Source organism: Paramormyrops kingsleyae, chromosome 10 (assembly GCF_048594095.1).
Source record: "Paramormyrops kingsleyae isolate MSU_618 chromosome 10, PKINGS_0.4, whole genome shotgun sequence".
Taxonomy (NCBI): Eukaryota; Metazoa; Chordata; class Actinopteri; order Osteoglossiformes; family Mormyridae; genus Paramormyrops; species Paramormyrops kingsleyae.
Genome location: NC_132806.1, coordinates 14,938,550 through 14,963,380, shown reverse-complemented (window position 1 = coordinate 14,963,380; position 24,831 = coordinate 14,938,550). Strand labels below are relative to the sequence as shown.

At 43.9% G+C, this 24,831-nt stretch overlaps 2 protein-coding genes across 2 annotated transcripts; one reads left to right on the top strand and one right to left on the bottom strand.

Annotated features, from left to right (window-relative positions):
- The first annotated feature begins 847 nt into the window (after positions 1-847).
- On the top strand, positions 848-5,431 carry LOC111834977 (ceramide-1-phosphate transfer protein-like). Its single transcript, XM_023794838.2, has 4 exons — positions 848-1,129; positions 2,084-2,151; positions 3,638-3,807; positions 3,921-5,431. The coding sequence occupies exons 1-4, from the start codon at positions 1,024-1,026 to the stop codon at positions 4,495-4,497; spliced, it is 921 nt and encodes a 306-aa protein (XP_023650606.1). The 5' UTR covers positions 848-1,023; the 3' UTR covers positions 4,498-5,431.
- A 1,338-nt stretch (positions 5,432-6,769) lies between these two features.
- LOC111835086 (sodium/potassium-transporting ATPase subunit beta-2-like) lies at positions 6,770-24,831 on the bottom strand. The gene is made up of 7 exons (XM_023795026.2): positions 24,331-24,831; positions 18,208-18,336; positions 17,988-18,092; positions 17,336-17,541; positions 12,924-12,983; positions 12,131-12,226; positions 6,770-11,071 (listed from the first exon to the last, which is right to left on the bottom strand). Exons 1-7 carry the CDS (start codon positions 24,440-24,442, stop codon positions 10,910-10,912), a joined length of 870 nt encoding a protein of 289 aa, XP_023650794.1. The 5' UTR covers positions 24,443-24,831; the 3' UTR covers positions 6,770-10,909.

Here is a 24,831-nt window from a genome sequence, read left to right as displayed (position 1 = left end):
TGCTGGGCTGTCGGAGCAGCAGCACGGATACCTGGGTAAAGGTGAGACGAGGCTAAAAGGCCGCTGCTGTAGGGGGGGGGCGTGGGGTGGTCCCCTTAAAGTCCACGTGTGTCTACATTTGTGTGCGATAAGATTACGTCCTTTGCTCTGTGTCCAGACTGCAGGCTGTCTGACGCTGAAAAACTGGGACTTTAGTCCTCCGGACACTCAGTGGATCCATTACACAAGGCAGAGAGAGAAAATAACTTTTTAATAGGAAGTTGGCCTGACCATCTTCACAAAATTAATTAACATCATTCAGTATACGCAGAAACAAAATTAATTCCCAGCTATGTCCCATTTAAGTTACTACTCTTTTCATAAACTTTTACAAAAAGTTTTAATGTAAGATTACAAAATACAGCAATCCTTAATCTCTAAAAAGGATCAGCGAAACACATAATCATTTAGTCTGCATTCTGTTCATTTTCACATGATCCACAGCATCGATTTGGTTATATAAATCAAAGTATTCCATTCATCAAGGTCGTGTTTAATCATTTTCACTTTTATTGGACTTTCATTGTTTTTGTCTCAAATCTGATTATGTCGGGTAAAGCTACAGCAGAGCAGGTGCAACCTTAAGGTCTCACTGAAAATATGAAATCCGCAGACCTCGCGAACACATAGAGGGTGGTATTCATAACAAACTGCTTTACCTGTGACTGATGCAAATATGGTTTCAAAGTGGGGGAGGGAGTTCTGAACCGCTTTTATGGAGACACCAAATGAAGAGATCATGAGCAGACAGCGACGTGAAGGGGGGCGGAGAGAAAGGCTGGCAGAGAGCAGAGGTCAGATGCACAGATTAAAAATCTAGGTGCGGCTTTTGTGAGCCGCATGAAGGTAAAAATCCACAGTGAAGACGAAGAGACCAGAGAGACTGATGATTGGGGAATGCAGCTAAAGTGAGGATGATGAGGCTGAGCCTCGGGGGGGCAGGACTGCACTGAGGAGGCAGGACGTGTGGACACTGCACCAGGAATGGGAATGAGAGGCGCTTCATCTCTGGGAAGTCGCTTTAAAAGGCAGTATTTTCTCCTCACAGTCATCTTGGCTGTTACATTCTACATCTGCACCTCATGGCTCCGTAAGTAGGCTTCTATCCTTCAGAAATTCATACCCTTGATCGGTTAGTGTGCTTTGTGAATAAGTATCAGAGCTGGGTAATTCAAGTCCAGAGAGTAAAAGTCCAGACCAGGATTTTGTTTCAACCAACCAGTTGACTCTGTGACTCTATGCTCAACTGGTTGACTGAAACAAAATCTTGGTCTAGACTTTCACTCTCTGGACCTGAACTACCCAACCCTGATAAGTATCAATTACCTTTTGAAGTACCATTTTTAAAATGACTGCTCTTGTAAATGAGTATCCTTTGAAAATTGGTATTTGCAAACGAGTATCCTTTTAAATACTTATCATTAATGCTTTCTAAATAAGCTACCTGTTTGAATAAGACTCCTTTGTAATTGAGTATCTTTTTACAGTAAAGAAAAGCCTTCTGAATGAGCCTTCCTCATAATGTTAAGGGGCTAATGGCGTAGGAGAGAGTTTGATATTGGGGGGGGGGATGACAGGACTTAATCATTTTATATGCAACAGTCTGTCTCTTTATTTGGGAGATGAAGAGAGCCCCTGTAGGGGGGTAATGGAGCAGCATGACGTGTCCCCCACCCGTGTGCCTTTTCCTGATTGGACAGCAGGTCCGCAATCTGTGTCTGTGTGTCATATATCAGCATTTCCGACTCCTCGCGAGATTATTCGTGTGTGTGTGGGAGAGCTCACTCGGCCCGCTCCACAATCACTCCAAAGGGCACATTTTCTGATGTCATAGTGCTTGTCATTCCCTTTACAATAAACCAACAGAGATAAAAATGTTTCTAACCACATACCTGTAAATACTTAACCTTTGCATGACAGATGTTGACCTTTGTTCCTGTGATGATTGATTCACCTCTGCAGTTACCCAACAGGTATAGCAACTATCTCAGGACTGGAAGGGCGAAATTGTGTATCTGAAAAGCTCTGATTTCCTCTTCGGTAGAAGCTGCAGACTGTGTGTCGCCGAGGGGACCCTGTCTGAGTGGCCGCACTCCAGAAGGAGTGGTGAGGGTGAGGAAGCACCACGGCATGGGGAGTCTGGGCCGAAGACAGAGAGGGGAGGGAAAGATGAATGGCAGCGGAGGAGAGTGTGCTGTAGCGTTTCCATGTTCACCTTGCGCTCGTGCGGGTTTCCTCCAAAGCACTAAAACACGCTGTTAACTTAAGTGGCGCCTCCAACCCACCCAGGATGCATTGTGTCTACGGCAGGCAGGAGGCTCACCTTGACACTGCCAGTGTTGGAGAAGTTACTCACAAAACTAATCCATTACAGACAGAGGTGGAAAGTTCAGGTCCAGAAAGTACAAATCCAGACCAAGCTTTTGTTTCAACCAACCAGTTAAGCATAAAAAATCACATTCACAGAGTACTCAACTTGTTCACTGAAACAAAACCTTGGTCTGGATTTGTACTTTCTAGGGCTGTCAAAATTAACGGGTTAACGCAGATTAATCCATCATCATGATTAATCTGATTACATTTTTTAACGCAATTAGCCCATCTGCATCGCAGAATGACTCAAAATCCCTGAAATGTCTCTGTCAACCCATTTCGGGCAGTTTTGGTGCGTTCCATTTGCCCTGGGAACTTGTATTCTGAGTCGGATTCTGAGTTTTGAAGCCGGAAGTGACAACATGCGCTCCCGTTTCTTGGAGATCCGAGAAATATCTCGGAGCAGCACAGAGGATCCCGAGTTCAGAATCCAAGATGGCTACACCTTTTATCAACAGAAGGGAAAGTTGTAGTTTTATACTGTTTAAGCACTACTTCTCATTTGTGGCTCATTAAATCGGTCGCACACACTATACCGTCCAACTTATCTGTGGACGTGTTGCTACGGAGTTTTATAAGTAAAGCACCACGTGTAATGTGTTATCAACTGATATTGCTAACAATGGCAATTAACTGGGCTATTTGTCGGATTTACGGTAGTTCGGGCTAATTGTAAGTGAATTAAATAAAGACCATTTAAACTGAGGTACCTTAAATCCGACAAGTTGTCCGGCTAAGCAAAAAATCTTGCCATGGTATTGCACTTCTGTGGCAGATGGAATGCATCCGACTCGTGTTCAAGATGTTCAATAAACATGTTAAGTGCATATATATTCCCTTTTCTTGACTCCGTTTGCTCATGCAAAATGAAATGCGATTAATATAGATTAAAAATCAATGATATTTAATTGTGATTAATCGAAATTAATCCACAGCAACCCCGTTTTAATCGGATTAAAAATTTTAATCGTTTGACAGCACTAGTACTTTCTGGAACTGAACTTTCCACCTCTGTGCTGGATAATCAGGAAGCTAGTCAACTCTATGGGGTGTGGTGTATGACTAAGTGAGACAGGAGTCTGTATTTGTGATTTGAATTGAATTTGAATTGATCCAAAGGTCGCTGGTTCAAATCCCAGCATCGGCAGAGTGCTATACCCAGGGATTAAAATAAAAGGCCTTTAAATAAAATGTATATTTATTATTATTATCACATTTTGCCCAGTCTGACTTCCCTCAGGATGCTGACAGCGGACTCAGCGATGACCTGGTGAGAGAATGTCCTGGTCAGATATTCCAGGTCTCACGGCTACTGACCCACCTGGGTGCAACACTGAGCCCCGACTCCGACATCCTGCTGCAGCCCTACCTGTCCTGCTGGGAAGAGCTCATCAAGTAAGGCCTCAAACGCCCTAGAAGTTTATGACACTGAAGGAGAGAGACGATGCACTCCACTAAATACATCTGAATGACGACACTGACCACAGTCCTCCTCTCCCTGACCTCAGGTTCATGGAGTCTTTGGGTACTGTGGTATCCTTCATCTCTCAGCAGGTCCGGAAAAAAGTGACAATAATCCGCGAGCTAGCTCAGCAAGATGCACAGATGCGAAGGGAGGGAGAGAATGGGCAACGCTTACCAGGAGAGGCCGAAGGGAACTCGTACCGATCCATACGCTCCATGATTGGGGCAGAGCTGAGCCGCGGACTGGTTAACTTCCGTACTCAGACTCCTTCCGGCTGCCGCACCTTGCTCAGACTCCACCGCGCCCTGCTGTGGCTCCAGCTCTTCCTCCAGAAGGTGGGCGAGGGCCCAGATGCCAGTGGCGAGCTGCCAAACCCGTCAGACCTATGCCGGGAAGCCTATCAACTCGCCCTTGCCCACCACCACTCCTGGATTGCCCAGCGCGCGGCTGAGCTGGCTTTCATGGCCATGCCTGACCGGGAGGCGATGCTCCAGCTGGTGTGTGTGCACAGGCAGCAGGACGCAGGCCGTGTCTTGGGCAGGGTGGCCCGGGCGTTGGGGGAGGTGTACTCCAGGACCCAGAATGCGTTTGAGGAGCATGGCCTGCTGGACCTCCCATAGAAGCCCTGTCGAAATCCAACATGAGCATCTGCAACAGCACCTAGGAGAGGAATGTAAATAATTACGGTGTGTGTCTGCTGTGTTCCAGATCTATGCTGGGACTTGACAATGTCATCTTACCTTTCAATGAATGTGGACAGTACAAAAAATACAGAAATGACTGAGATGAGAAGCCACCTACAATACTTATTATTTTATGAAAAATAAGTAATTGTTTTTTAATTGACAATAACAGTTACTGGAGAGTTGCATTGGCTTTGGACTGCTATTCGGATTGTATTAGTCACTACAAAAAACGTTTTCTGTGTAGATCTTATTTATTTAAGTTTTTATAGCACAGGATTTTTTTAAGTAGTTCTTTCATATCAGTGGTAACTTGTAGTATCCCTGTTTCTCCACTAGAGGCCTCAAAAGGGCTAACTCAGAATGCTAGTGTCCATTAGCACATCAAAGAGACATGTTTAAATTTAAATTCCATCCCATATTAAGGTTTTTAACTCTGAGCAGTAGCCCAGTGCCTGGTCAGCCATTTTGACTTCAGTATTGGATTGTGTCAGCATGAAAATCATCACTGTACTGTGCCTGTCTGTTTTCATCAAAATGTCATTCAGAGACTTGGAAACTACTTCCTAAGACTACAGTCAGACAAACTCCCATTCTCTCCATCTGTGTTTCCCAATCAAGTCCTCCGTGACCCACAGCTAGTCCACGTTTTTTCCTTCTCTGAATTCCCTGCCAGACAGTCCACAGACCAGTCCCCTCCTGGGAATTGACAGTGGGTCCCCGAGGACCGAATTGGAAAACATTGCTCTCTATATTTCTCATCCTTCCTTTCATACATCCTGAAATTTCCTGTGCAAGGCACCTGTTTAAGGTACAGAGAAAGTGTCAAAATAAAAGCCAGTGAATGTACTTGTGACGTTTCAGCTCATGGCCAGGATTTTGCGAAGAAAGAGGAGGCTCTCTGACTAGCCTCCAGGAAGTTCATGATTAAGTATAAACTACAGAAAATCAAGATTCCAAATAAATCCTCAGTTTAACTTTCACCTAGCCATGTTTCTAAGTCAAGTCTTCATTAACATTAGTCAGTTTGTGTGGATTAATGGCACCTGTTAATTAATTAATGACTAAAAGACATATTACAGAACCTGTTTTACCAATTATTTAAATGACCTTACCTGAGAAAAAAAACATTTGATGATATTAAATACATAACATTTTAAATATACAGTATATGCTGAATGTATTCTATCAGTGGATGAAACAGCATTACCCAGAATTCCATAAGTCCATCAGGAAATGATGTATTCCTTTAGGCGGAGGGATAATTACCTACAAAGTGTGAGCACCTTCAGTTCAGTGTGTTGAACAAACTAATTCAGTACAGCAGCTCAGAATTTGACGTGTCTCTTCCCGCATTTTTTAAACCAGCGTTTATTTACATATGTATATGTGTAATTTCATGCGAGGCTGTTCCGTGTAAAAATGTAATGTATATGTATTTTTGGCAGAAAATAATCGACTCATTGACAGCGCATATGTTTGTAATGTGCTGTTTACGCATACGTCTACTAAATAATTGTAAATGCAAGTGTAGCACCCAAATACTGGATCAGTAGGACCACACTACATATGTGATTGGTCTTTAACCATAGCACACGGACAAGAGGCTGGGCACTTGCCTTCACTCATCCTGCCTTTCTGTAAATGGAAAGAATTGTCTTACTTAAAGCAGATTTTGCAGTGTAGTTGTGTCATGCAGCTGCAGGTCCCCCCCTCTCTCTAGCTGGAATATGGGATCTCTGTGTGACGCAAGAAGGAACAAAGCAAATTAACTGGGATGCAGATAGATAGACTGGGGTTGTGGAGAGGAAACGGCACGCCGTGAACCTGTCCTCAGCTTCCTTATCCTGCTCCTGGTGAAGAGGGGGACCGACAGCCCACGCATTCCACCCCCACAGGCAGCTTCATGGGTCGTGTGTCCGCCCATCAGATCATAGTGCCCACACAAAACGGAGCGATGCTTGAGAGGAAGGTATCTACGCGAAGGACAAGGAGCCCATGGACTTATTACATAGGCTGTCATTTTTCAGAAACCATACTAGTCAGCCTTCGTATAAAAACGGCACCGAACAGCGTGTTTTTTTTGCTCTCAACGTGAATTTCTTCTGCTGCTTTGAAGGCAAATGGCGACAGATGATTCGCTAAAATATGCAAGAGCTTGATAATCCGGCGACTGCTGGCTGCGACGCACAAACACACATACAGCAAATTTTCAAACACAAAATCTTTATTCCTTATGTTCCATATTTCATTTACAGTTATCGTCTATATTTGTCTCTATTTCCACGTTCCACGCTTTATGTATCAGGCAATAAATATCAGTTTATCTTAATAATTACATCGCGTATTTTACACCTTCACTTTTGTTTGAAAAATTAGAAACAAGGGCAGGATGACAGTGAGACCAAGGAAAGAAAAACGACAGCATGGAAACTCAGCAGTGACCTGAAGTGGTTCATTTGAAAAGTATGAGCTTGAAACAAAATGTTTTTTAAATGAATTGCCTGGAGATGATAATTGCACACAAAATGTGGCACAAACACGGCTGTAGGAGGGAGTCGTGGTTCAGGATGTTCGTTTGCAATAACTTAAAGAAATCAAGGCCATAAAAAAAATACTCAATATGAACATTACGGCGGCACAGCTTAAACAATGCAGCAGTTAGTAGGCCTAGTAATTAATTGGTACGCCTCGTCTTCATGTTTACAAAGCTGTGTTAACATACATAACATCATAAGCGGGCCTTCACTTACAAAATGAATACATTTATTGGCCTGTAATATTCTCCTGTGTACACAAAATAAAAGATGTGATACTACGTCAATTGTATCATTGGTAATAAAAATTAAATATGCCTAAAATATTTTAAAATATAAATGAACATCCTGACATGTAATTAAAATCGCATTTTCATGAACAAGTCTTTGTTACACTTCCTCATTCATTTCTGCGCTGTAAACACGCCACAAATAATTGCGCTAAGATTAATACAGAGGAATGTTTGTTAGCATCTTCATGTTGGAAATGTTTCGTCAGCATTTAATGTAAACATTTTTCAAGTAAACATCATTGAGAGGACTGTAAGTCAAAATGTTATATCATCGCAACATTTCCGTCAAAATGTTCATGATCGATTTTCACGGCAGTGTCACGCAGTCGAAACTTGAACAGCCTACGTAAGCAAACTTTGCAATAATTCAGCTTTTTTATCATTGACGGGAATGAATGAGAAATGTGTCCAGAAACCCGGAAACATGTGTACAACATACACAATTGGGCACAGCACAGAATAAAATGCGCCTTCTTCAACATACCGCAATCTTAAAAAAAATACAGACCAATACATCCCCGCAAATCGTTCATTATTAACCTGGCACCTAATTAAAAATCAAACAATTATTACAATTAAACCCCGCTTTCGTCTTTCCAACACCAACAAAATGCGGGAAACCAGTTTTCAAAATTAAAATAATACTATGTGCATGGGCAAAACTTTAAGACTATACAGATATACATTTTAAATTTATCGATTATTTTTCTCGCTTATTACTCTTGTATCATTAGAAACAACTGAGAAAGGGATAAAATATGTAAGCACAACCACAGCAGAAATATAAGTATATAATCTAGATAACTCTATATGTATATATGTGTGTATCTATATTGCTTCAAAAGTCTGAGGTGATTAGACAGGTGAATCACACTTCAATAAATAATTTATACGGAGGTTGCCGTTAAACCTCAGCACAATCAGCCACGTCCGGAGAGCGACAGACATGTACGCGTCTCTCCGCACAGCCGGATCAACACCCACAACAAATCTAACAACCGACGGACGCAATGGGAAGCTCGGTTCGGTCACATGCTTAGTGTTCCTTTCTAACCCCTAGAATTGCAAAGTTACCGCACTTGTTCAATCCAAAGACAATCGCAGGACAAGTTCTCATTCAAAGCCGTAGCACAAATAACGGTAGAGCAGGAAATGAACACGAATGAACCTAAAACTCAAACTGAGGGTGACAACTACAAGTACAACATAAACACGAACGAAATTAAAGTTGCTAAACGCATTAAAAGCGTGCAAAAGCTAGTCATTAATAAACAGATGAATATAACAGATTATATTCATATATTTATTGGCCCCAAGCATCAATAAAACACGGAGGGCTAGTTCTCTTAAAACCCTCCACGGTTTAAAAAGACCTCTTGTCCTTTACAGATCAATGGTCTTTCTACTACCACACTGTGTGCTTCAGGCTGTAAAATAACTAATTTTAACATGATATCCGGTAATTTCCCCCATGCGGTCAAGGAAGAAACTGACCGACTAAGATGTACAGCTATGCTTAAGGACCCTACGAGGACTGCACTGAGTCCTTTGGCCTTTGGAAACAAGAATTTGAAGAAACATCGAATTGTGTTCAAAGGGGCTGGGAGGGGGACTGCTGGATGGAACACAAGATGGTAAAGAAGGCTCTAGAAAAAGCAGGTGGATGAGGAGACCGGGCTATACCGAGCGTCACTCCTGGAGAAATGCCAAGGTTTCCCCCTGCGTCGACTGGGTGAGCCAAGAAGATGAAGGGGGACACAGACGGCACTGCCGATGTAAATTACGGGGGTGGGGGCACTTAGAGATGCTAAAAAAAACCAGACAAAGCCCAAAGGAAGGAGATAAGGGACAAACCAGAAGATACTAATGTAGGACAGAAACAGGGGTGGAACTGGTGTGGGAGTCACCCCCCCCCCCCCCCAGATGCTGGAAGATGGTTCCATCCAGTGCCAGCCTACTCTTAAACTGGGAGCTCCTAGTGTGAAGTAGATGTAGCTACTGGTTAGGTTCTCTTTCCACCTGCTTGTAAGCATCCACATTAACCGGTGAAACCCGCCATAAATTTCCAACCTTACCACTACCATAAAAATGTTTCCTGTTATTTGGGAAGGGGGGGGACATGGTGCCAAGAAGCACTGTCTGTGGCAGAACTCAGTGGCTGCTCTGCCCCAACGCAGCGCTATAACATTCCCCACATAGAGGTCTGACAGCCACTGATCCTTAACTCAAGGGTTGCCACGGCGACCGTTACGATCTGTGATATGAAGAGTTACCTTTGGGTTAGAGTGGAAGTGGACACTTAAGGGACCAAGTCATTCGGAACATCTGGGCAGGCAGTGCTCAAACATGACTCAAGTAATGATTGCATATTAAGCAACAGGTGAAAATCCAGTGCAAATCAATACATACATATAAAGACATCTACTTCTAGTTTATCCACAATATGCATGAAATAGACAGGGATGGTATCATACATACTAAGCCCAGGTAGACTTTTTCTCATTGACAGCTAGATCCATGGATGCCTGTGAATCCCTCTCATCACTGGGCTTGTATGCACACATGAAAATACGTCTGTAAGTTTACCAAGGGGAAGGATTTCTGAATGTTAGCGCCCTTAAAAAGGGGGTGGAGTGTCAAGCTGCTCAATTTCAACAGGGTTTGCCTCTTGGAGCCATGACTGAAGGCTGGAGTGGCCAGTAGTTGCAGTGATAATCTTGCGTACATGGATCTCCAGCCTACGTAGTTTGTTTCTCAAGTGGACAAACCAGGTTGCCAGAGTCTCCATCCCCCCCTCCAACTGATGCTAAGTTAGGAGGGTCCATGTGCTCAGTGGGAATAAGTGAGGGAACTCAAGTCTACTGACCACCTGGAAGCAGGTGTCCTGGATGTAGTGGCCAGAGGTGAAGGGGAACCTGCCTCAGGAGAGTGGAGACAGAGCAGAGCGTGTGGTTAAAGCCATGCTATTTATGATATACACAACTGCACAGCTTCAGTCAGCTGAGCTTCGGGTTATAAGGACACCAAAACAGGCTGATCAGTACATGTACAATATACAGATGCACATGGGGCCTTGTGTGTGCCACAGTGTGAATCGTAAGTGTGTGTGTGTGTGTGGGGGGGGGGGGGATATGCATAACATAAATAAAGGGATTCTTCATACATGATTGCTGTATTATTTGGCTCCAATGCATTGGTTTAGTGTCAGTCACCAGGTACAATTCCACTGGTAATGGGATCATGGGATTGGGAGGGGGGCTTATAGACTGGAGGAACTAGTTTAGATGGTATAGTGTGGGAGATGGTACGACTTGACAGTTCCTAATGCTTGCCAGTTACAGAAGCGGAATCAAATTTGGTGACAGACCAAGCAATGTGGGGCTAATGCTAACGTGATGATTACAGTTACAAGGAGCCACCAAACGTGGGGGTTGGTGAATATGAGGTGCAGGATGGTGATGGGGGTGGAAGTCATGAGGATGGGTATGAGAATGTGCATGCTGTATAGGTGAACACGGCCTATTTGTTGATCCGCAGCTTGAAGGAGACGCGTCCGGCGAACTTGTCCCTGTCGCTCTGGGGACTGATGGTGTTGGAGTTGATCCTGCACTCGACGTTGACGTCTGTATTCAGCGAGATGTTGAGGAACTTCACGGCTACCAGGGGCTGGGAGTAATTCACCTGGAGGAACAGTAACGAAAAAAGGTCACCTTGTTCAAGCCATACTGCCAGGTCTGCTGCCCAACAATCTCTCTATTCATGAAGCTATAGAAAGCTGGTGACCACTGGGGATGGAGCCACTGCCTGGATAGGAGGTTCTGGAACAAGGCTAAGCTTTGAGCAGTACTCAGAGCTCAGTATTTCGAGCATGGGACTTCTGATCATAATTAAATCCCAGGCTACCCCAGCGTAACACTTTCTGTCGTCTATCCAGCTCTTAAAGCTTCCCAAAGGCGTATTACGAATGAAAAATGAAAAGACAAAGGTAGATAACGCTTAAAGAACTAAGGTGGGAATCTCGATCTTCTGAAATGAATGATGAATACATTTACATTTACTTTCATTTAGTAGAAGCTTTTGTCCAAAACGACGTACAAATGAGAAACTGCACATTGCAAACATACATGCTGTTAAGGGGTCGGCTGGGCACAAGTGCTACTAGGCCGAACTTCCAAAGAGAGCCCAGGTACAAGTGTAAGTAAAACTGGAGCAAGAGCTAGCCATTATTTTCCAACAACGCAAGAACTTAATACTAATATTACTGAATGAATATATATGTGAATATGTACACCGATGAACCAAAACATGACCACGCCCAAGCCAAGCAAAAAATGTTGACTATCTCAAAAAAACAATGCATGTCAAGGTCTAGGATACATTAGACTGTAAGCTGACATTCGGTACTCATAGTCAACATGTTGAATGCAGAACAAATGGGCAGAAGTAATGATATGAGTGACTTTGACAAGAGCCAAATCACTATGGCCAGATTACTGGGTCAGAGCGTCTCTGAAAGGGCGAGGCTTGCTGGGTGTTCATGGTCAACCTTGAGGAGTACCTGCTGGGAGAGGTCCAGGTGCTCATTTCTCCTGCACTCATCATGTTGACAAGTACAGAATGTTAGCCTATTGTGTAATATATCCCAGACCTTGACATGCACTGTTTTTCCAAGATAGTCAAGATTATTGCTTCACGTGGGGATGGTATATGAATACCACACCATAGCACCATAGCTCTTACCTGGGCCTTCTTGCCATAGTAGGGAAAGTACATGAGGTTAAAGGTCCCGTTGGGTGGATAGTATTCCAGCTCACCTATGTTATCAACGTCTTCTTTCTGTTGGCACAAAGAGGTAAGGTCAACTCAATTTCCAAAATATTCACTGCCCCTACTAATCACCACACATTCAAGGTACTGCAGTATCTATGTGTCAGACACATTAAATTCACGGTTCCAAATGTGTCCATGAGTCAGCCAAGCCGTTCATGGTGCTACAACATCTAAGATGTAGACACTTAATTCATGGTACTAAAGTGTTTAAGATTTCCCATTTCCATCCATGGCTATATAACTGAGCTACTCTATCAATGGTATAGTCCACAACGTAGCTTCTCTACATCTCCACCAAGAGTCTCCTCATCCAATCGTCTCTGCTCAATTTGCAGGTCCGAGGGTGGAGAGTGATAATGGATAATGGTGGACAAATGAAAGTGTGGGGAAGTAAGACTCAACTACAGAATGAGGACAGAAGATGAACAGAAGAATAAAATACATAAATACTGATGGCGATAAGCTGCATGGGTAACAATGACTCAGGTTTTTCAAGGCTAGGTTCAACTCCATCACTTCGGTTTAATTTTGCATATTAGAAAACATCGGTGGCTCGTAGGAGACGGTGGATTTAACTATACTGTCATCCAGGAGAAAATAATTCCATTGCAATACAAAACAAAAACCATGAACCACAGTGATATTCCACTTTTAAGAGGAAGTGTAGCCTGGGATCTCAGACAGACGGTACGCAGATACTCACCTTGGCCCCACAGCTGACATACGGAGAAATGCCGTCCCTCCCTGGCAACAGCCCGATGACCTGAACAGCGGGAATAAGTCACCGTTAAGTGGGTAAACTCCACAGCATTCCATAGCGTGTCAACATCCTTCACCAGCTGGACAGGTAGAGGGCTTCAGGAATTAATAATATCAGGAATTTTCAATAATATAGCTCAATAGGCCACAGTCGGCTAAGTCAGAAACTGGGAGCCGGTGGATGGCCAAGAGTTTAAGAGACTATAAAACGGTATACAGGTATCCCCTGCTTTACAAATGCTTGCTTTACGCTACTTCGCTTTTATGAAAGACCTACATTAGCACCTGTTTTCACTAACCATTTTTTACGCTATACCACATAAGCTAGGTGTGTAGTAGGCAATACCACCTAGGCTTGTGTAAGTACTCCCTGTGATGTTCTCACAATCGCCTAATGTATGGAATCAGATTTGTTCCAATATTATCAAGCAAACCTGACTTTTTGCTTACAATTCTGACACAAATTTCTCGTGTGGGCGGGTTTTTTCAGGGACGCGTCCCCATTGGCTAATAAGTTTTTGACTGACAGGTCAGTGCCACGGAAGGAAAACATCGTGTTTGCAAGTTATAAATTTTACTTTTGAGATGACATTTCTTTTGCTTCAGTTAGTTTTTTTTCTTCTCAAAGCCTTGTTTTTGCTTGATGTCAAAAAAGTGACATCAGTGCTTGATAATATCGGCACAAATCTGATTCCATACTAATGACGCATTTCTTGGAAGTATGCTTGCCAGTAAGTGATGCACGACTGTATTGATTTTGGTAAGTGATACTACACTGAACGCACATTATTTCTGTGTATTATATCAAATATGTGGAACTGGAGAAAGAAGCAAGCATTTAGGCTTGGATGGCGTAACGATAACATGGTGTACTGCGGAATTTTGGGCATACCCTGGTGTTTTTTATATCTTAGTGACAAAATTTACCAATCTGCCACATTTATATACCCCAGTCAGCAAATTGTATTGTGGGGACCCCAGGGAATCCCCCCCCTCCCCACTCAGCACATTTTATTGCCAAGATTTCAAAATATTGGAATAGCACTGCATTTGAAGATACTGTTTAAATACTATACACCGTGGTATAATGTCCTGACGGTATTATGGTATCAAAAAATCACATTGCCCATGCTCAGATCTATAACATGTGGATAAAATCAAAATATGGCAATGATGCCAATGGCAAAAATCCAAAACTGGAAAAACTCTGGAAATAGCAGAAACTTGGGCAATGGAAGTGAAACCCTACAGCTAAAGACAATGGGAATTGGATGGAACAAAAAGGCAAAAAAGAGCAAGAACTGAGCTGATGAATCCAAAACACAGCAATTACTGCTAATTATCTGGGAAGAAGGATTTTAGAGACAACAGGAATGACAGCATTAGACCTCTGGGGCACTGGAGAGAAGTACGGTGTTGGGGGCGAGGTGGAGTGGTTGGGGGCGAGGTAGCGAAGCTGGGGGGGGGGTGGGCAGGGGGCTGTAGGATAGGGATGAAGAAAGCGACCTGTGACGGGGTGGCTGGAAGTCCAGCATGGTGAGGAAGAGTGCGGCATGAAAACAACAAGGCCAGGAAGGAGGACGAGCAACAGAGAAAAGCAACAGCCAAATAACAGGCAGCAAGGACGGCAACGCGGGGCAGGGTAGATTAAGGCAAGGCCCTATATATACTTTTTACAGTATATCGGTATATTTTCAAAACTAAATGCAGGACGAGGCCAAGCTGTTTATATTTGTATACTTTTACTTATTTTTTTTTTTTAAACTTTGTTCTAAATCTGTCAGAGTTTGCATCTTTCTACTCTCTCGCTCTGTGTGTAACTCGCCCCAACTCACTCACAACTTCTGCGACATCGAGGGAGATACAGCCACAGTCCAAACTGCTGAGGAAGTCCTGGTCTGTAAGTGTGAAATAACGGTTCACTTATTTGAGAATGCTTTGGTTTAACATATCTGCTCAGCAGCGTGACCGTGCCGACTGCAGAGGGTGCCTTATCTCCTCACCGTTTATAACAGCAACATAAGGTGCAGCACGAACAGTGTTTTAAACTTTAAACTGCTGCAGCCACGACTGCGAAGCCTCCTCCCTGAGACAAAGCGTGATGCAAGCTTCATTTACCCGGTGTGTGCCTTAGAAAAAGTGGAGAAACTGACTTGCCACAGAGAGATTAACTTGCAAAGGCTGTTTCTGCTTTGGTCTGGTCACTCGGATAATGTCGTCTCAAATCAGTTAGCATGCTGGTTGAGTTTCCAGCAACATATGCGAATTTAGGATAGCGCCAGGCTTGGTCTTAACTACTCATTCTCTGGTGTAATTTATTGGAAAACCAAAAAGTTAGTGGAAAACCATGTTACCAAAGTGCCGAGTGTAACTGACTGTAATCAACATTAGCCGTAAGCAACTCACAGCCACAATTAACATAATGTTTTCCATGTTGAACATCCACTTGTGAATTTAGGTTCCGCCCATGTCAAGAAATGCATTCATTCATTTCATTGTGCTTTCTGAAAAACAACTGAACCGAACAGAACAAATATGCGTACAATTATAGCCCTGACATTATTCAATGAAGAAATAGTCCATTGGTGCATGAACTGTCTACTTCTGTGGAAAAATATTTTTTAGTTTACATGTTGTTTGTGCAGCGATATACACTGACCTAAAGGATTATTAGGAACACCATACTAATACGGTGTTTGACCCCCTTTCGCCTTCAGAACTGCCTTAATTCTACGTGGCATTGATTCAACAAGGTGCTGAAAGCATTCTTTAGAAATGTTGGCCCATATTGATAGGATAGCATCTTGCAGTTGATGGCGATTTGTGGGATGCACATCCAGGGCACGAAGCTCCCGTTCCACCACTTCCCAAAGATGCTCTATTGGGTTGAGATCTGGTGACTGTGGGGGCCATTGTAGTACAGTGAACTCATTGTCATGTTCAAGAAACCAATTGGAAATTATTCGAGCTTTGTGACATGGTGCATTATCCTGCTGGAAGTAGCCATCAGAGGATGGGTACATGGTGGTCATAAAGGGATGGACATGGTCAGAAACAATGCTCAGGTAGGCCGTGGCATTTAAACGATGCCCAATTGGCACTAAGGGGCCTAAAGTGTGCCAAGAAAACATCCCCCACACCATTACACCACCACCACCAGCCTGCACAGTGGTAACAAGGCATGATGGATCCATGTTCTCATTCTGTTTACGCCAAATTCTGACTCTACCATTTGAATGTCTCAACAGAAATCGAGACTCATCAGACCAGGCAACATTTTTCCAGTCTTCAACTGTCCAATTTTGGTGAGCTCATGCAAATTGTAGCCTCTTTTTCCTATTTGTAGTGGAGATGAGTGGTACCCGGTGGGGTCTTCTGCTGTTGTAGCCCATCCGCCTCAAGGTTGTGCGTGTTGTGGCTTCACAAATGCTTTGCTGCATACCTCGGTTGTAACGAGTGGTTATTTCAGTCAAAGTTGCTCTTCTATCAGCTTGAATCAGTCGGCCCATTCTCCTCTGACCTCTAGCATCAACAAGGCATTTTCGCCCACAGGACTGCCGTATACTGGATGTTTTTCCCTTTGCACACCATTCTTTGTAAACCCTAGAAATGGTTGTGCGTGAAAATCCCAGTAACTGAGCAGATTGTGAAATACTCAGACCGGCCCGTCTGGCACCAACAACCATGCCATGCTCAGAATTGCTTAAATCACCTTTCTTTCCCATTCTGACATTCAGTTTGGAGTTCAGGAGATTGTCTTGACCAGGACCACACCCCTAAATGCATTGAAGCAACTGCCATGTGATTGGTTGATTAGATAATTGCATTAATGAGAAATTGAATAGGTGTTCCTGATAATCCTTTAGGTGAGTGTATGTTCAAATACATCGTCAGAGGAAATGTTTTATTTTTTTTGTGATTTTTGTTATTTGCACAGAATGAAAGGAAAACTTGTAGTTGGACTGTATTTTTAAATCAGTTACTGTTTTGAAAACAATTGAAAGATCATTCTCAAAGACAGACCTATTGTTTGTTTAATATAGGTGATTTATTTCAGTTACATTATAACTTAGTATCGCAAACAGGGCAGAAAACCCTGTTTTTGCACTTCATTTAGAGCACACTCTGTTTTTCTGACATCTTGCATGTGGCTCTGACTAACAGCTGCAGCCTACTTCATAGAAAGTACCAAAATATATAACCTGTATTCTGGGAAAAAAAAGATGCTGGGATATGGGTTTTTGGTCCATATCTCACAGCCCTAGAATACATCAAGCAGCAGACATGCAAATAAATGGGAAATACTACTGGAAGGTACAGTACAGATGAGCAAACCCAACCCCATCATATACCTACCCGGTTAAGCTTAATGAGGATGCAGGGCTTGGCATCCAGGTAACCATAGTAACGGTCCTCGATGCCGGAGCAGTTGAGGAGCATGGTGCGGTTGAACTGGCAGGCGCGTTTGGGGTTGTTGAGGACATCGCCACTGTCCTCTTGGATGAAGTACTGGTCCGGGAGGCAGGCGTCATTGTTCATCACCTGCACCGAGTTGTTGTAGGCTGGGGTGGAGAAGAGCGACACTGTCTCTCACTCACATTCAGATCACTGGCCTGATTTCAGTTTCACGTGCCTTTATTCAGCTGACAACAGGCATATTATTCATTTATTTACTTTTTCTGCCTATTGATGTGTAAGAGTTTTTTTTTTACAGTCTATAAGTGTGTTGTTCTACTGTAAAACTGCAATTTCCTTTGTGATGAATGAAGTCTCTCTCTCTCTATCTACCTACCTATTCAACAACTTTCACCTTTGGTGCCATAACAGTTTACAAATCTAACAGTAAATCTGTTCATTGCACCCTCAGTGCAACATCCGCCTGTACATATATCTGTTCACAAATCTACCATCTCATCCACCCCAACCTACACGTGTGTTGTCTTACATCTGCATCTACATGAAATACCATTGAAATACCATATTATATATGGTATATATTCCTACTTACGGGCCAGAAAGTTGTCCAGAGTCTGTACATAAGCATCCCAGGTCTCAGTGTTGTCCAAGTTGTAGATGATTTCCAATGATTTGCCTTTTGGCCGGATCATCATGCCTACAAGGAAGAGTTACGTAGGTGTGCATGTAAGTGTACGGGAGAGTGGAGCAGCCCGTCACGCTTGTAGAGTCGCAGTATTGCATGAGTGTTAAGAGATCGTGGCTGTGTATACCGGGGGTGGCCAGCCGGTCCTGATAGGTCGGCTTGTACTCGTCCAGGGTCAGGAGCATCACATACATGGTGAGGACAAACATACCCGCCAGAAAGATGTAGAAGATCAGATAGAAGAACAGGATTAGACCTGGAATGACACAGAGGAGCAGAGTTTTACACTTACTGTATGAAAAAGAGATTTAAAAAAAAACATGTACACACACACATTTTACTGAACCACTTTTACATCAGTGCATTACTAGAGTCAGCAGATACCCTAGTCCAAAAATACTCAAAACGTCCCTAAATTAGGCTATGTAATTTCCCCAAAGGTACGACAGAAATGCTCCTGAGGCAAGTCTATCCGAATGCTACATGTCATCTATCAACCAGCTACAGGGCATATAACACAAAACTAGCCCAATGCTAATGAAAACTTAGCTAAACAAACAATCACACACTGGGTATATCTGACTGCTGTTTCCTGCTGTAGAAACTGAACGATGCCATTAACTCTTATTCAGTTGTGTGGGACAGAAACACCAGTAGCTATTGTGCCATAAGGCAGGGGGACACCCTGGATGGGATTCCGGCTTGTGGCAGGAAACACATGCATAGCCGCACACTACAGGCTATTTAGAGATGGCAAAATGGCCTAGCTGCACGTCTGTGGACATTGAGGGGAAACCCACGCAACATCGGGAGACAGCACATGCAAATAGGACTGTTTCATAACTCAGCCTATAACTACAACTGGGCTTGATGTTAAATAGCTGGCCGAAGAGCTGAGCAGCAGGCCTGGCCGGCGAGGTAAGTGTAGGACCACGGAGCAGAAGGTGCAGGCTTATGGAACAGAGGCTACTCGTTTATGTCGACACGATCAGTTAAGCTCAACTCTACAAAATGGGTCACGACGCCACTGACACAAACACAGAGCCGTCGGATAAGGAGAAGATAAAGATTTATCCTATCGGTCTTCATTTGAATCCAAGGACTTATGCTACAAGCAGGAAAACCAGCAGCAGAAGGACAGAAGTATAATTATGATTAAATTGCACATCCTGGAAGCCTTGCCTTTCCATGGTTCCCACTGAATTTCACTCATTTCATTCTCCAGCCATCTTGTCATCAACATTCACATTTTGTCTAGCAGATGCTTCTATCCAAAGTGATGCTCATTTTTCAGAAAGCAGGGTCAGACCCTGATCCCTGGAGCAATTGGGGGTGAAGATCCTTGCTCCAGGAGCCCGACAGTGAAATCTGTCGGCCTACCATGGGAACTGAACCGATGACCTTCTGGTCACGGGAACAGGTTCCTAGTACAATGAGTCACACCCTCACTGACCAAACATCAACACTCAGAAAAGGCAGAACCCAGCAAAGCTGTAATCTCTGGCCTCTTTCCATCTCTCCATATTCCTGGTCTCTCTCTACTGGTCTCATTGTCCCTATTCCCCCTTTTAACTCCTCTCCTCTCCTAGATAGAGTATGGCTGGGGTTGTGGTTGGGGGGGGGCAGGGGTGGTACGCTGTGTTTTCCTGTGTCCGCTAGGATTATCCCCACCACCTGTCTCTCCATGCTCCACCAACCAGCATCCCCCCTCCCCTGCCTCTGCCAGTATCCGTGGTGAACTCCATCTTCCGCTCTGCCCCAATCAGCATTGCTCTTTAACTCCGCCCACCTCTCTGCCCCAATCATCATCACTCTTTAACCCCGCCCACCTCTCTGCCCCAATCATCATCGCTCTTTAACCCCGCCCACCTCTCGGCCCTGGTGATGCAGCTCTCCGATTCCCTTTCAGGTTCGCAAGGGCAGGGCTGCTCACCCGCTCGCCCTCCTGAGGAAGGGGGGGTGTTTCCATCTACAACAAAATCCCGGCGGGAGTAGATGCTCTTCTAAGTGTTTACAATGTGACACCTTATTGAGCTTAAATCCTCCTTTAATGGCTAAGCCCGTCACTCATGTGCCAAGTGCAGGGCACAGAGCACAGGGCACAGAAACACAGGCACACTGACCCAAAGCAGGTGTCCTCACACTCCAGCCCTTGCACACAAGGATGATATTATTTAGATTAGTTAGCATTTTATATATATTTGGCAAACATCTGCATCCAAAATGACAAGTAATTTACCATCACAAACATACCAAGGCCCTTCAGCCATAATTGATGAGTACAAGTTAATGTGGTCTCACCATTTCATACAAATCACTACCTACAAGACCTTTTTCCCCCACTGAGATGATGATGAATCTGTAAATGAATAAATGGCTAAGATCAAATTTAAGAGTTCCTGGGAGAGGACCGCTGCTGTCCAGCAGCAGTACAAATGCGAAGCCCAAAAACAGCAGTCTGTAATTTGTTGCAAAATTAATCTGTGTCTGCCTACCTAGCTATCCACACCTCAGCGAAAATAAATGACAGAATAAATGTATGAATCACAGACCGGGTCAGCAAAGGACTGCGGCCAGGAGGCTGAAGCCATTTCAGCACAGCTGAAGCAGCAGCGAAGGGGCCTGACAGTCTGAGGGAGTGTGTTTGAGGTCTGCACCCTCCCCCGAGACTCTGTTCCCATTCCGTCCCCATCTGTCCTCCTCCCCCTCTTCCGTCCCCGGCTCGTTCCCTCGGCGTAGAGTAACAGGAGCGTAAGGCATCACTGAAACGCCGCCAGTAATGTCTATGGCCAGCAACACCACGGGAATTCTGTCTACAGTCGCCTCCTACAACCCTAAGCCTCTCAGACTGACTCACTCTCTGCCCCTTCAACTACAACAAAAACACACTAATTAATACGGCTCCACTGAACGGTAACGCCTGAGAACCATGTGATTGCTACTAACCCTGAACAGATATCATATACATAAGTGAGGAACAATTTCATTGAGATTGCATTTTATAATATAGTACACAGTCACACAGGGAGAACATTGAGACAACAATTAAATTAAGGAGTACATTTCACATTACTGTGCTTGAAGGGAGAAGTTTCCATCCAAAAAATGACAACAATTTCATTATATTCTTTCCAAGATGTCCTACACATCCAAAGATATTGTATATTGCTGACTGTGGACAGAAAGCATAGCTTTTGCATTTTGAGTTTGGAAATGTGCGTCTGCCTGTGTTTTTTTATATCTCCAATAACATCTCTGACATGCATTTGCATTTATCTTCTCTCAGTTCAACAACAATTCAACATTATGTGTCAGCAGTTTGCCCCCCCCCCACCACTTTCTAATTTATAAATGTCCCAGATATCTGTTTCCTAGATGATGGCTTTTGGGAAGTGAATCAGGTCTCCTGTAAAAATGAGGAATGGAAAGAAAGGGAGGCACCATATTTAAAATTAAAACTGACTAAATCTGCAACGTAAAACAACCTCATGTAAGGTAACCACCCAGCAGCCTGTAGAGAGACGGCCTCCACGTCAGAGTAATGAGGATGGACATGTCCTACTTCATTCTGGGGGCCCGTCTTCCTCAGCCAGCCTTCTGTAGGCCCAACCAAGCATGCGTGACCCAGCCTGAGGCAAGGAGAAAGCTTGGTGTAGGACGTGGCTGTTCTCGAAGGAGGGAAGGCCGGACCGGTACTGGATTGTTTGGGCCTGGGGCGGGTGGGAAGTGTGCGTCACGCAGGAATGCGGCGGTATGTCACAGCTCAAGGGACGATGAATATTTTGAGATTTAAAAAAAGACCTTTCGTTTGTGCTCTGTAGTGTTAATGTTTGCATGTTCTGTCCCATTAAAGGTATCTGTGGGTTTTTCATATTGGTCTCTACTCAGGAGGAACCTCAGACTCCTGGTAGGAGAACGTAGAGTCAGATGAACTATTTCACTGCACTGTGCTCCTCCTTGATGGTTCTGAGGTCCAACCTAAGTAGAAAACTTCATTAAACCCAACAGCCATTGAGGTCACCAAGGCTGGCAGCATCAATATCATCATTATCTGCTGTACAAAGGGCCAGAACATATGGCCCTGTCTCTTTTGATCCTTAAGCCCTCAACCATATAATGAAACCCCGTCATCACTCAAGGCTGGGGAGTCTATCCAGGGCACAAGACAAAGGACAAGCCGAATGAGACACCAATCCATTGCAGTCCATCTTATTTCAAATACGAGCCCTGCTCAACTTCAACCAACTTCTCCAGTATGCACAAAGAAAATGAGAAGATAATGGTCTGGGTTGGTTCAGAGCCATGACCAATGATCAAAGACCTTTGGAGATCACACCAGGAGCAGGCCCTCGTAACACCATTTTCAGCTAGCACTCATAAACCTCTGACCCCACTGAAGGAACCACCCTTTCTCCTTCTCAAGCTTTAACGAGTGACTCTGCTTTAGAGATTGGGCTGAATGGCGACATGGCTGGCGTGACCAAGCCCCAACCCTGGCAGATGTCTGCGATATTCAATGCTTTTTGTCATCACGTGAATTTGTTTGCTGCCATATCACCGACAGACACACTGGTGCATGTCGAGGTAGAGGCCCCTTTCTTTTTTAGATAGCATGCTTGGCAGCCTGATTGCTGTTACTCTCTGCTGATGTCGAGCCAGATTAAGGCAGCTGCTGAATATGACACGAGGAGCCACATTAAGGGGAAAAAAGGAATCACTCAGCAGTCGAGGCAGGCTGCTGATCCTGGCTATTAACTCTGGGATGGTTATAACAATTACTGCCGTTCATGCAGACACTCTGTCCGAATACATGGAAAAGGAAGGAGCCCTACCCTACTGCCACCTGCAAGCTGACACCCAAATCCAACACACACACACACACACACACACACACACACACACACACCACCTCCTCCAGCTGCAGCTCTGCCTACTCCCCGTCCAAATGCTTCTCTCTCTGCTTCATCTCAACAAATCCCCTCGTACGCTCTCTCCATATTTATGCCAATCCTGGATTTATAAATAATTAGTAAATGTGTGTTTTTAATTATAACTTCTTCCAATTTCTGCATTATTTTCCCCAAAAATAAACCACTACAAAAATATCTTCTGTGTTTCCCCATCTCTGTTCTTCTCTCCTTCCGCTTCATTTGATTCATTAAGGGTAAATGGCCTTAAAAGGGAACAGCAACTAATTCAATGAACCTGTTCATGGATCGATTTTAATATGAAGCCGCGTATAATCCCGCGTTATAAAAACGATAAGCACAGTCGGTGTGTCAGCAAATTCTGAGAGAATGAATTGAAGGGTGTTATAACAATTCGCTTTTGTGTGTGTGTGTGTGTGTGTGTGTACGCCGGTGAGTTATAAAATGTAAATTGCTGATACAGTTGTACAGCACGCATTTACACAGTTTCGGATACAAAATCGATTTCCTTGCAGATCGCCTGAAAAACGCCATACAGCGGACAGTCTGTGCTCCGCTTGCCACCTCCCCGAAACTGGGACATATCCAGCGATGCAGGCTTTTAATATTTTCGCTAATCGGGTGATATACGTATGCATCTTCGATAGATATCTATATATATATTTGCAAATCGCACGTAGAAAGGATGGAGAGGAAAAGGGAAAACGAGAGAGCGGGGGGGTTGCGGACACGCTACAGTAATCCGCATTAAATGATAAATTGTCTATCGCTTGATGAATTATATATAAAAAAAAACATCTTATTTAATAAGCTGTAACGCACTGGACAAAATCTGCCCCCTAATCGGATGCAAATGTAGGGTGTTGCGATTGAATGAAACGACCATCGAGCGACTTATGCGGGGGGGAATGAAGCAGCGAGAGCTGGCATCGTCCGAACACATACATGCCGCAGTAAAACCCTTATGGTGAGATTCAGTGCCACACAGACAGTGCCAAGGGAAAGCTTAGGAGATAGGCAGGCGGATCACAAATTACATTTCAAAGGAAAAATGCATTTTGTTCTAGTATATTCAGGTACATAAAGGCTCGCATGCTTCATTGGATCTCAGTTAATTAACGGGTACAAAATCCATAACCCAATTTAAATGCAAGATACTACAGGCTTTAGCGATTCTGGCCTTATATGAACATTTTTTCGATACGTTTTTTGGGGCGGGGGTGATGCGATTGGTTAATGGCGCATGGTTAGGTTTGTACATGGTTTGATTAGCGCATGGTTATGTTTATACATGGGTTGGTTAGCGCATGGTGGTCACTCACCCCAGCTGCTCGCCGTCCTGCCCAGAAACTGGTGTGTCCTCGGATTCCAGAAGAATTCCTTCCACTCGTCTAAAACCTGGCCGCACGTTTTCTTTTCACCCTCTTTTGCCATTTTCGGTCGCCTTACGCCTTATGCTACCGCGCCCCCAAAATAGGATTAATAAAATTATTGATAAATGATAGCAGTGTTTTTATGTGCAGCAACAACAAATGCCGCCGTTAAAAAAAAAACGGGTGAATTTCCTGCGGATAAATCGGCAGTTAGTAAAAACTTGATGTTTTAGAATAATGATTTATAAACCGCTAGACAGATTTTTTCTGGGAACAAACTGTTGATATACCGTGCTACTTTCTAAAGGTATTTATCCCTGTTTTAAATTACCCTAACGGCTGCAGACTACTAGTCTTAGGTACCGAAATGTAGTGATACTGCGGTAAAACGCTCCCCGGCTTTTAAACCCGGTGTACCATTTGTACATCGCCCCCCTCTCCGCACACACC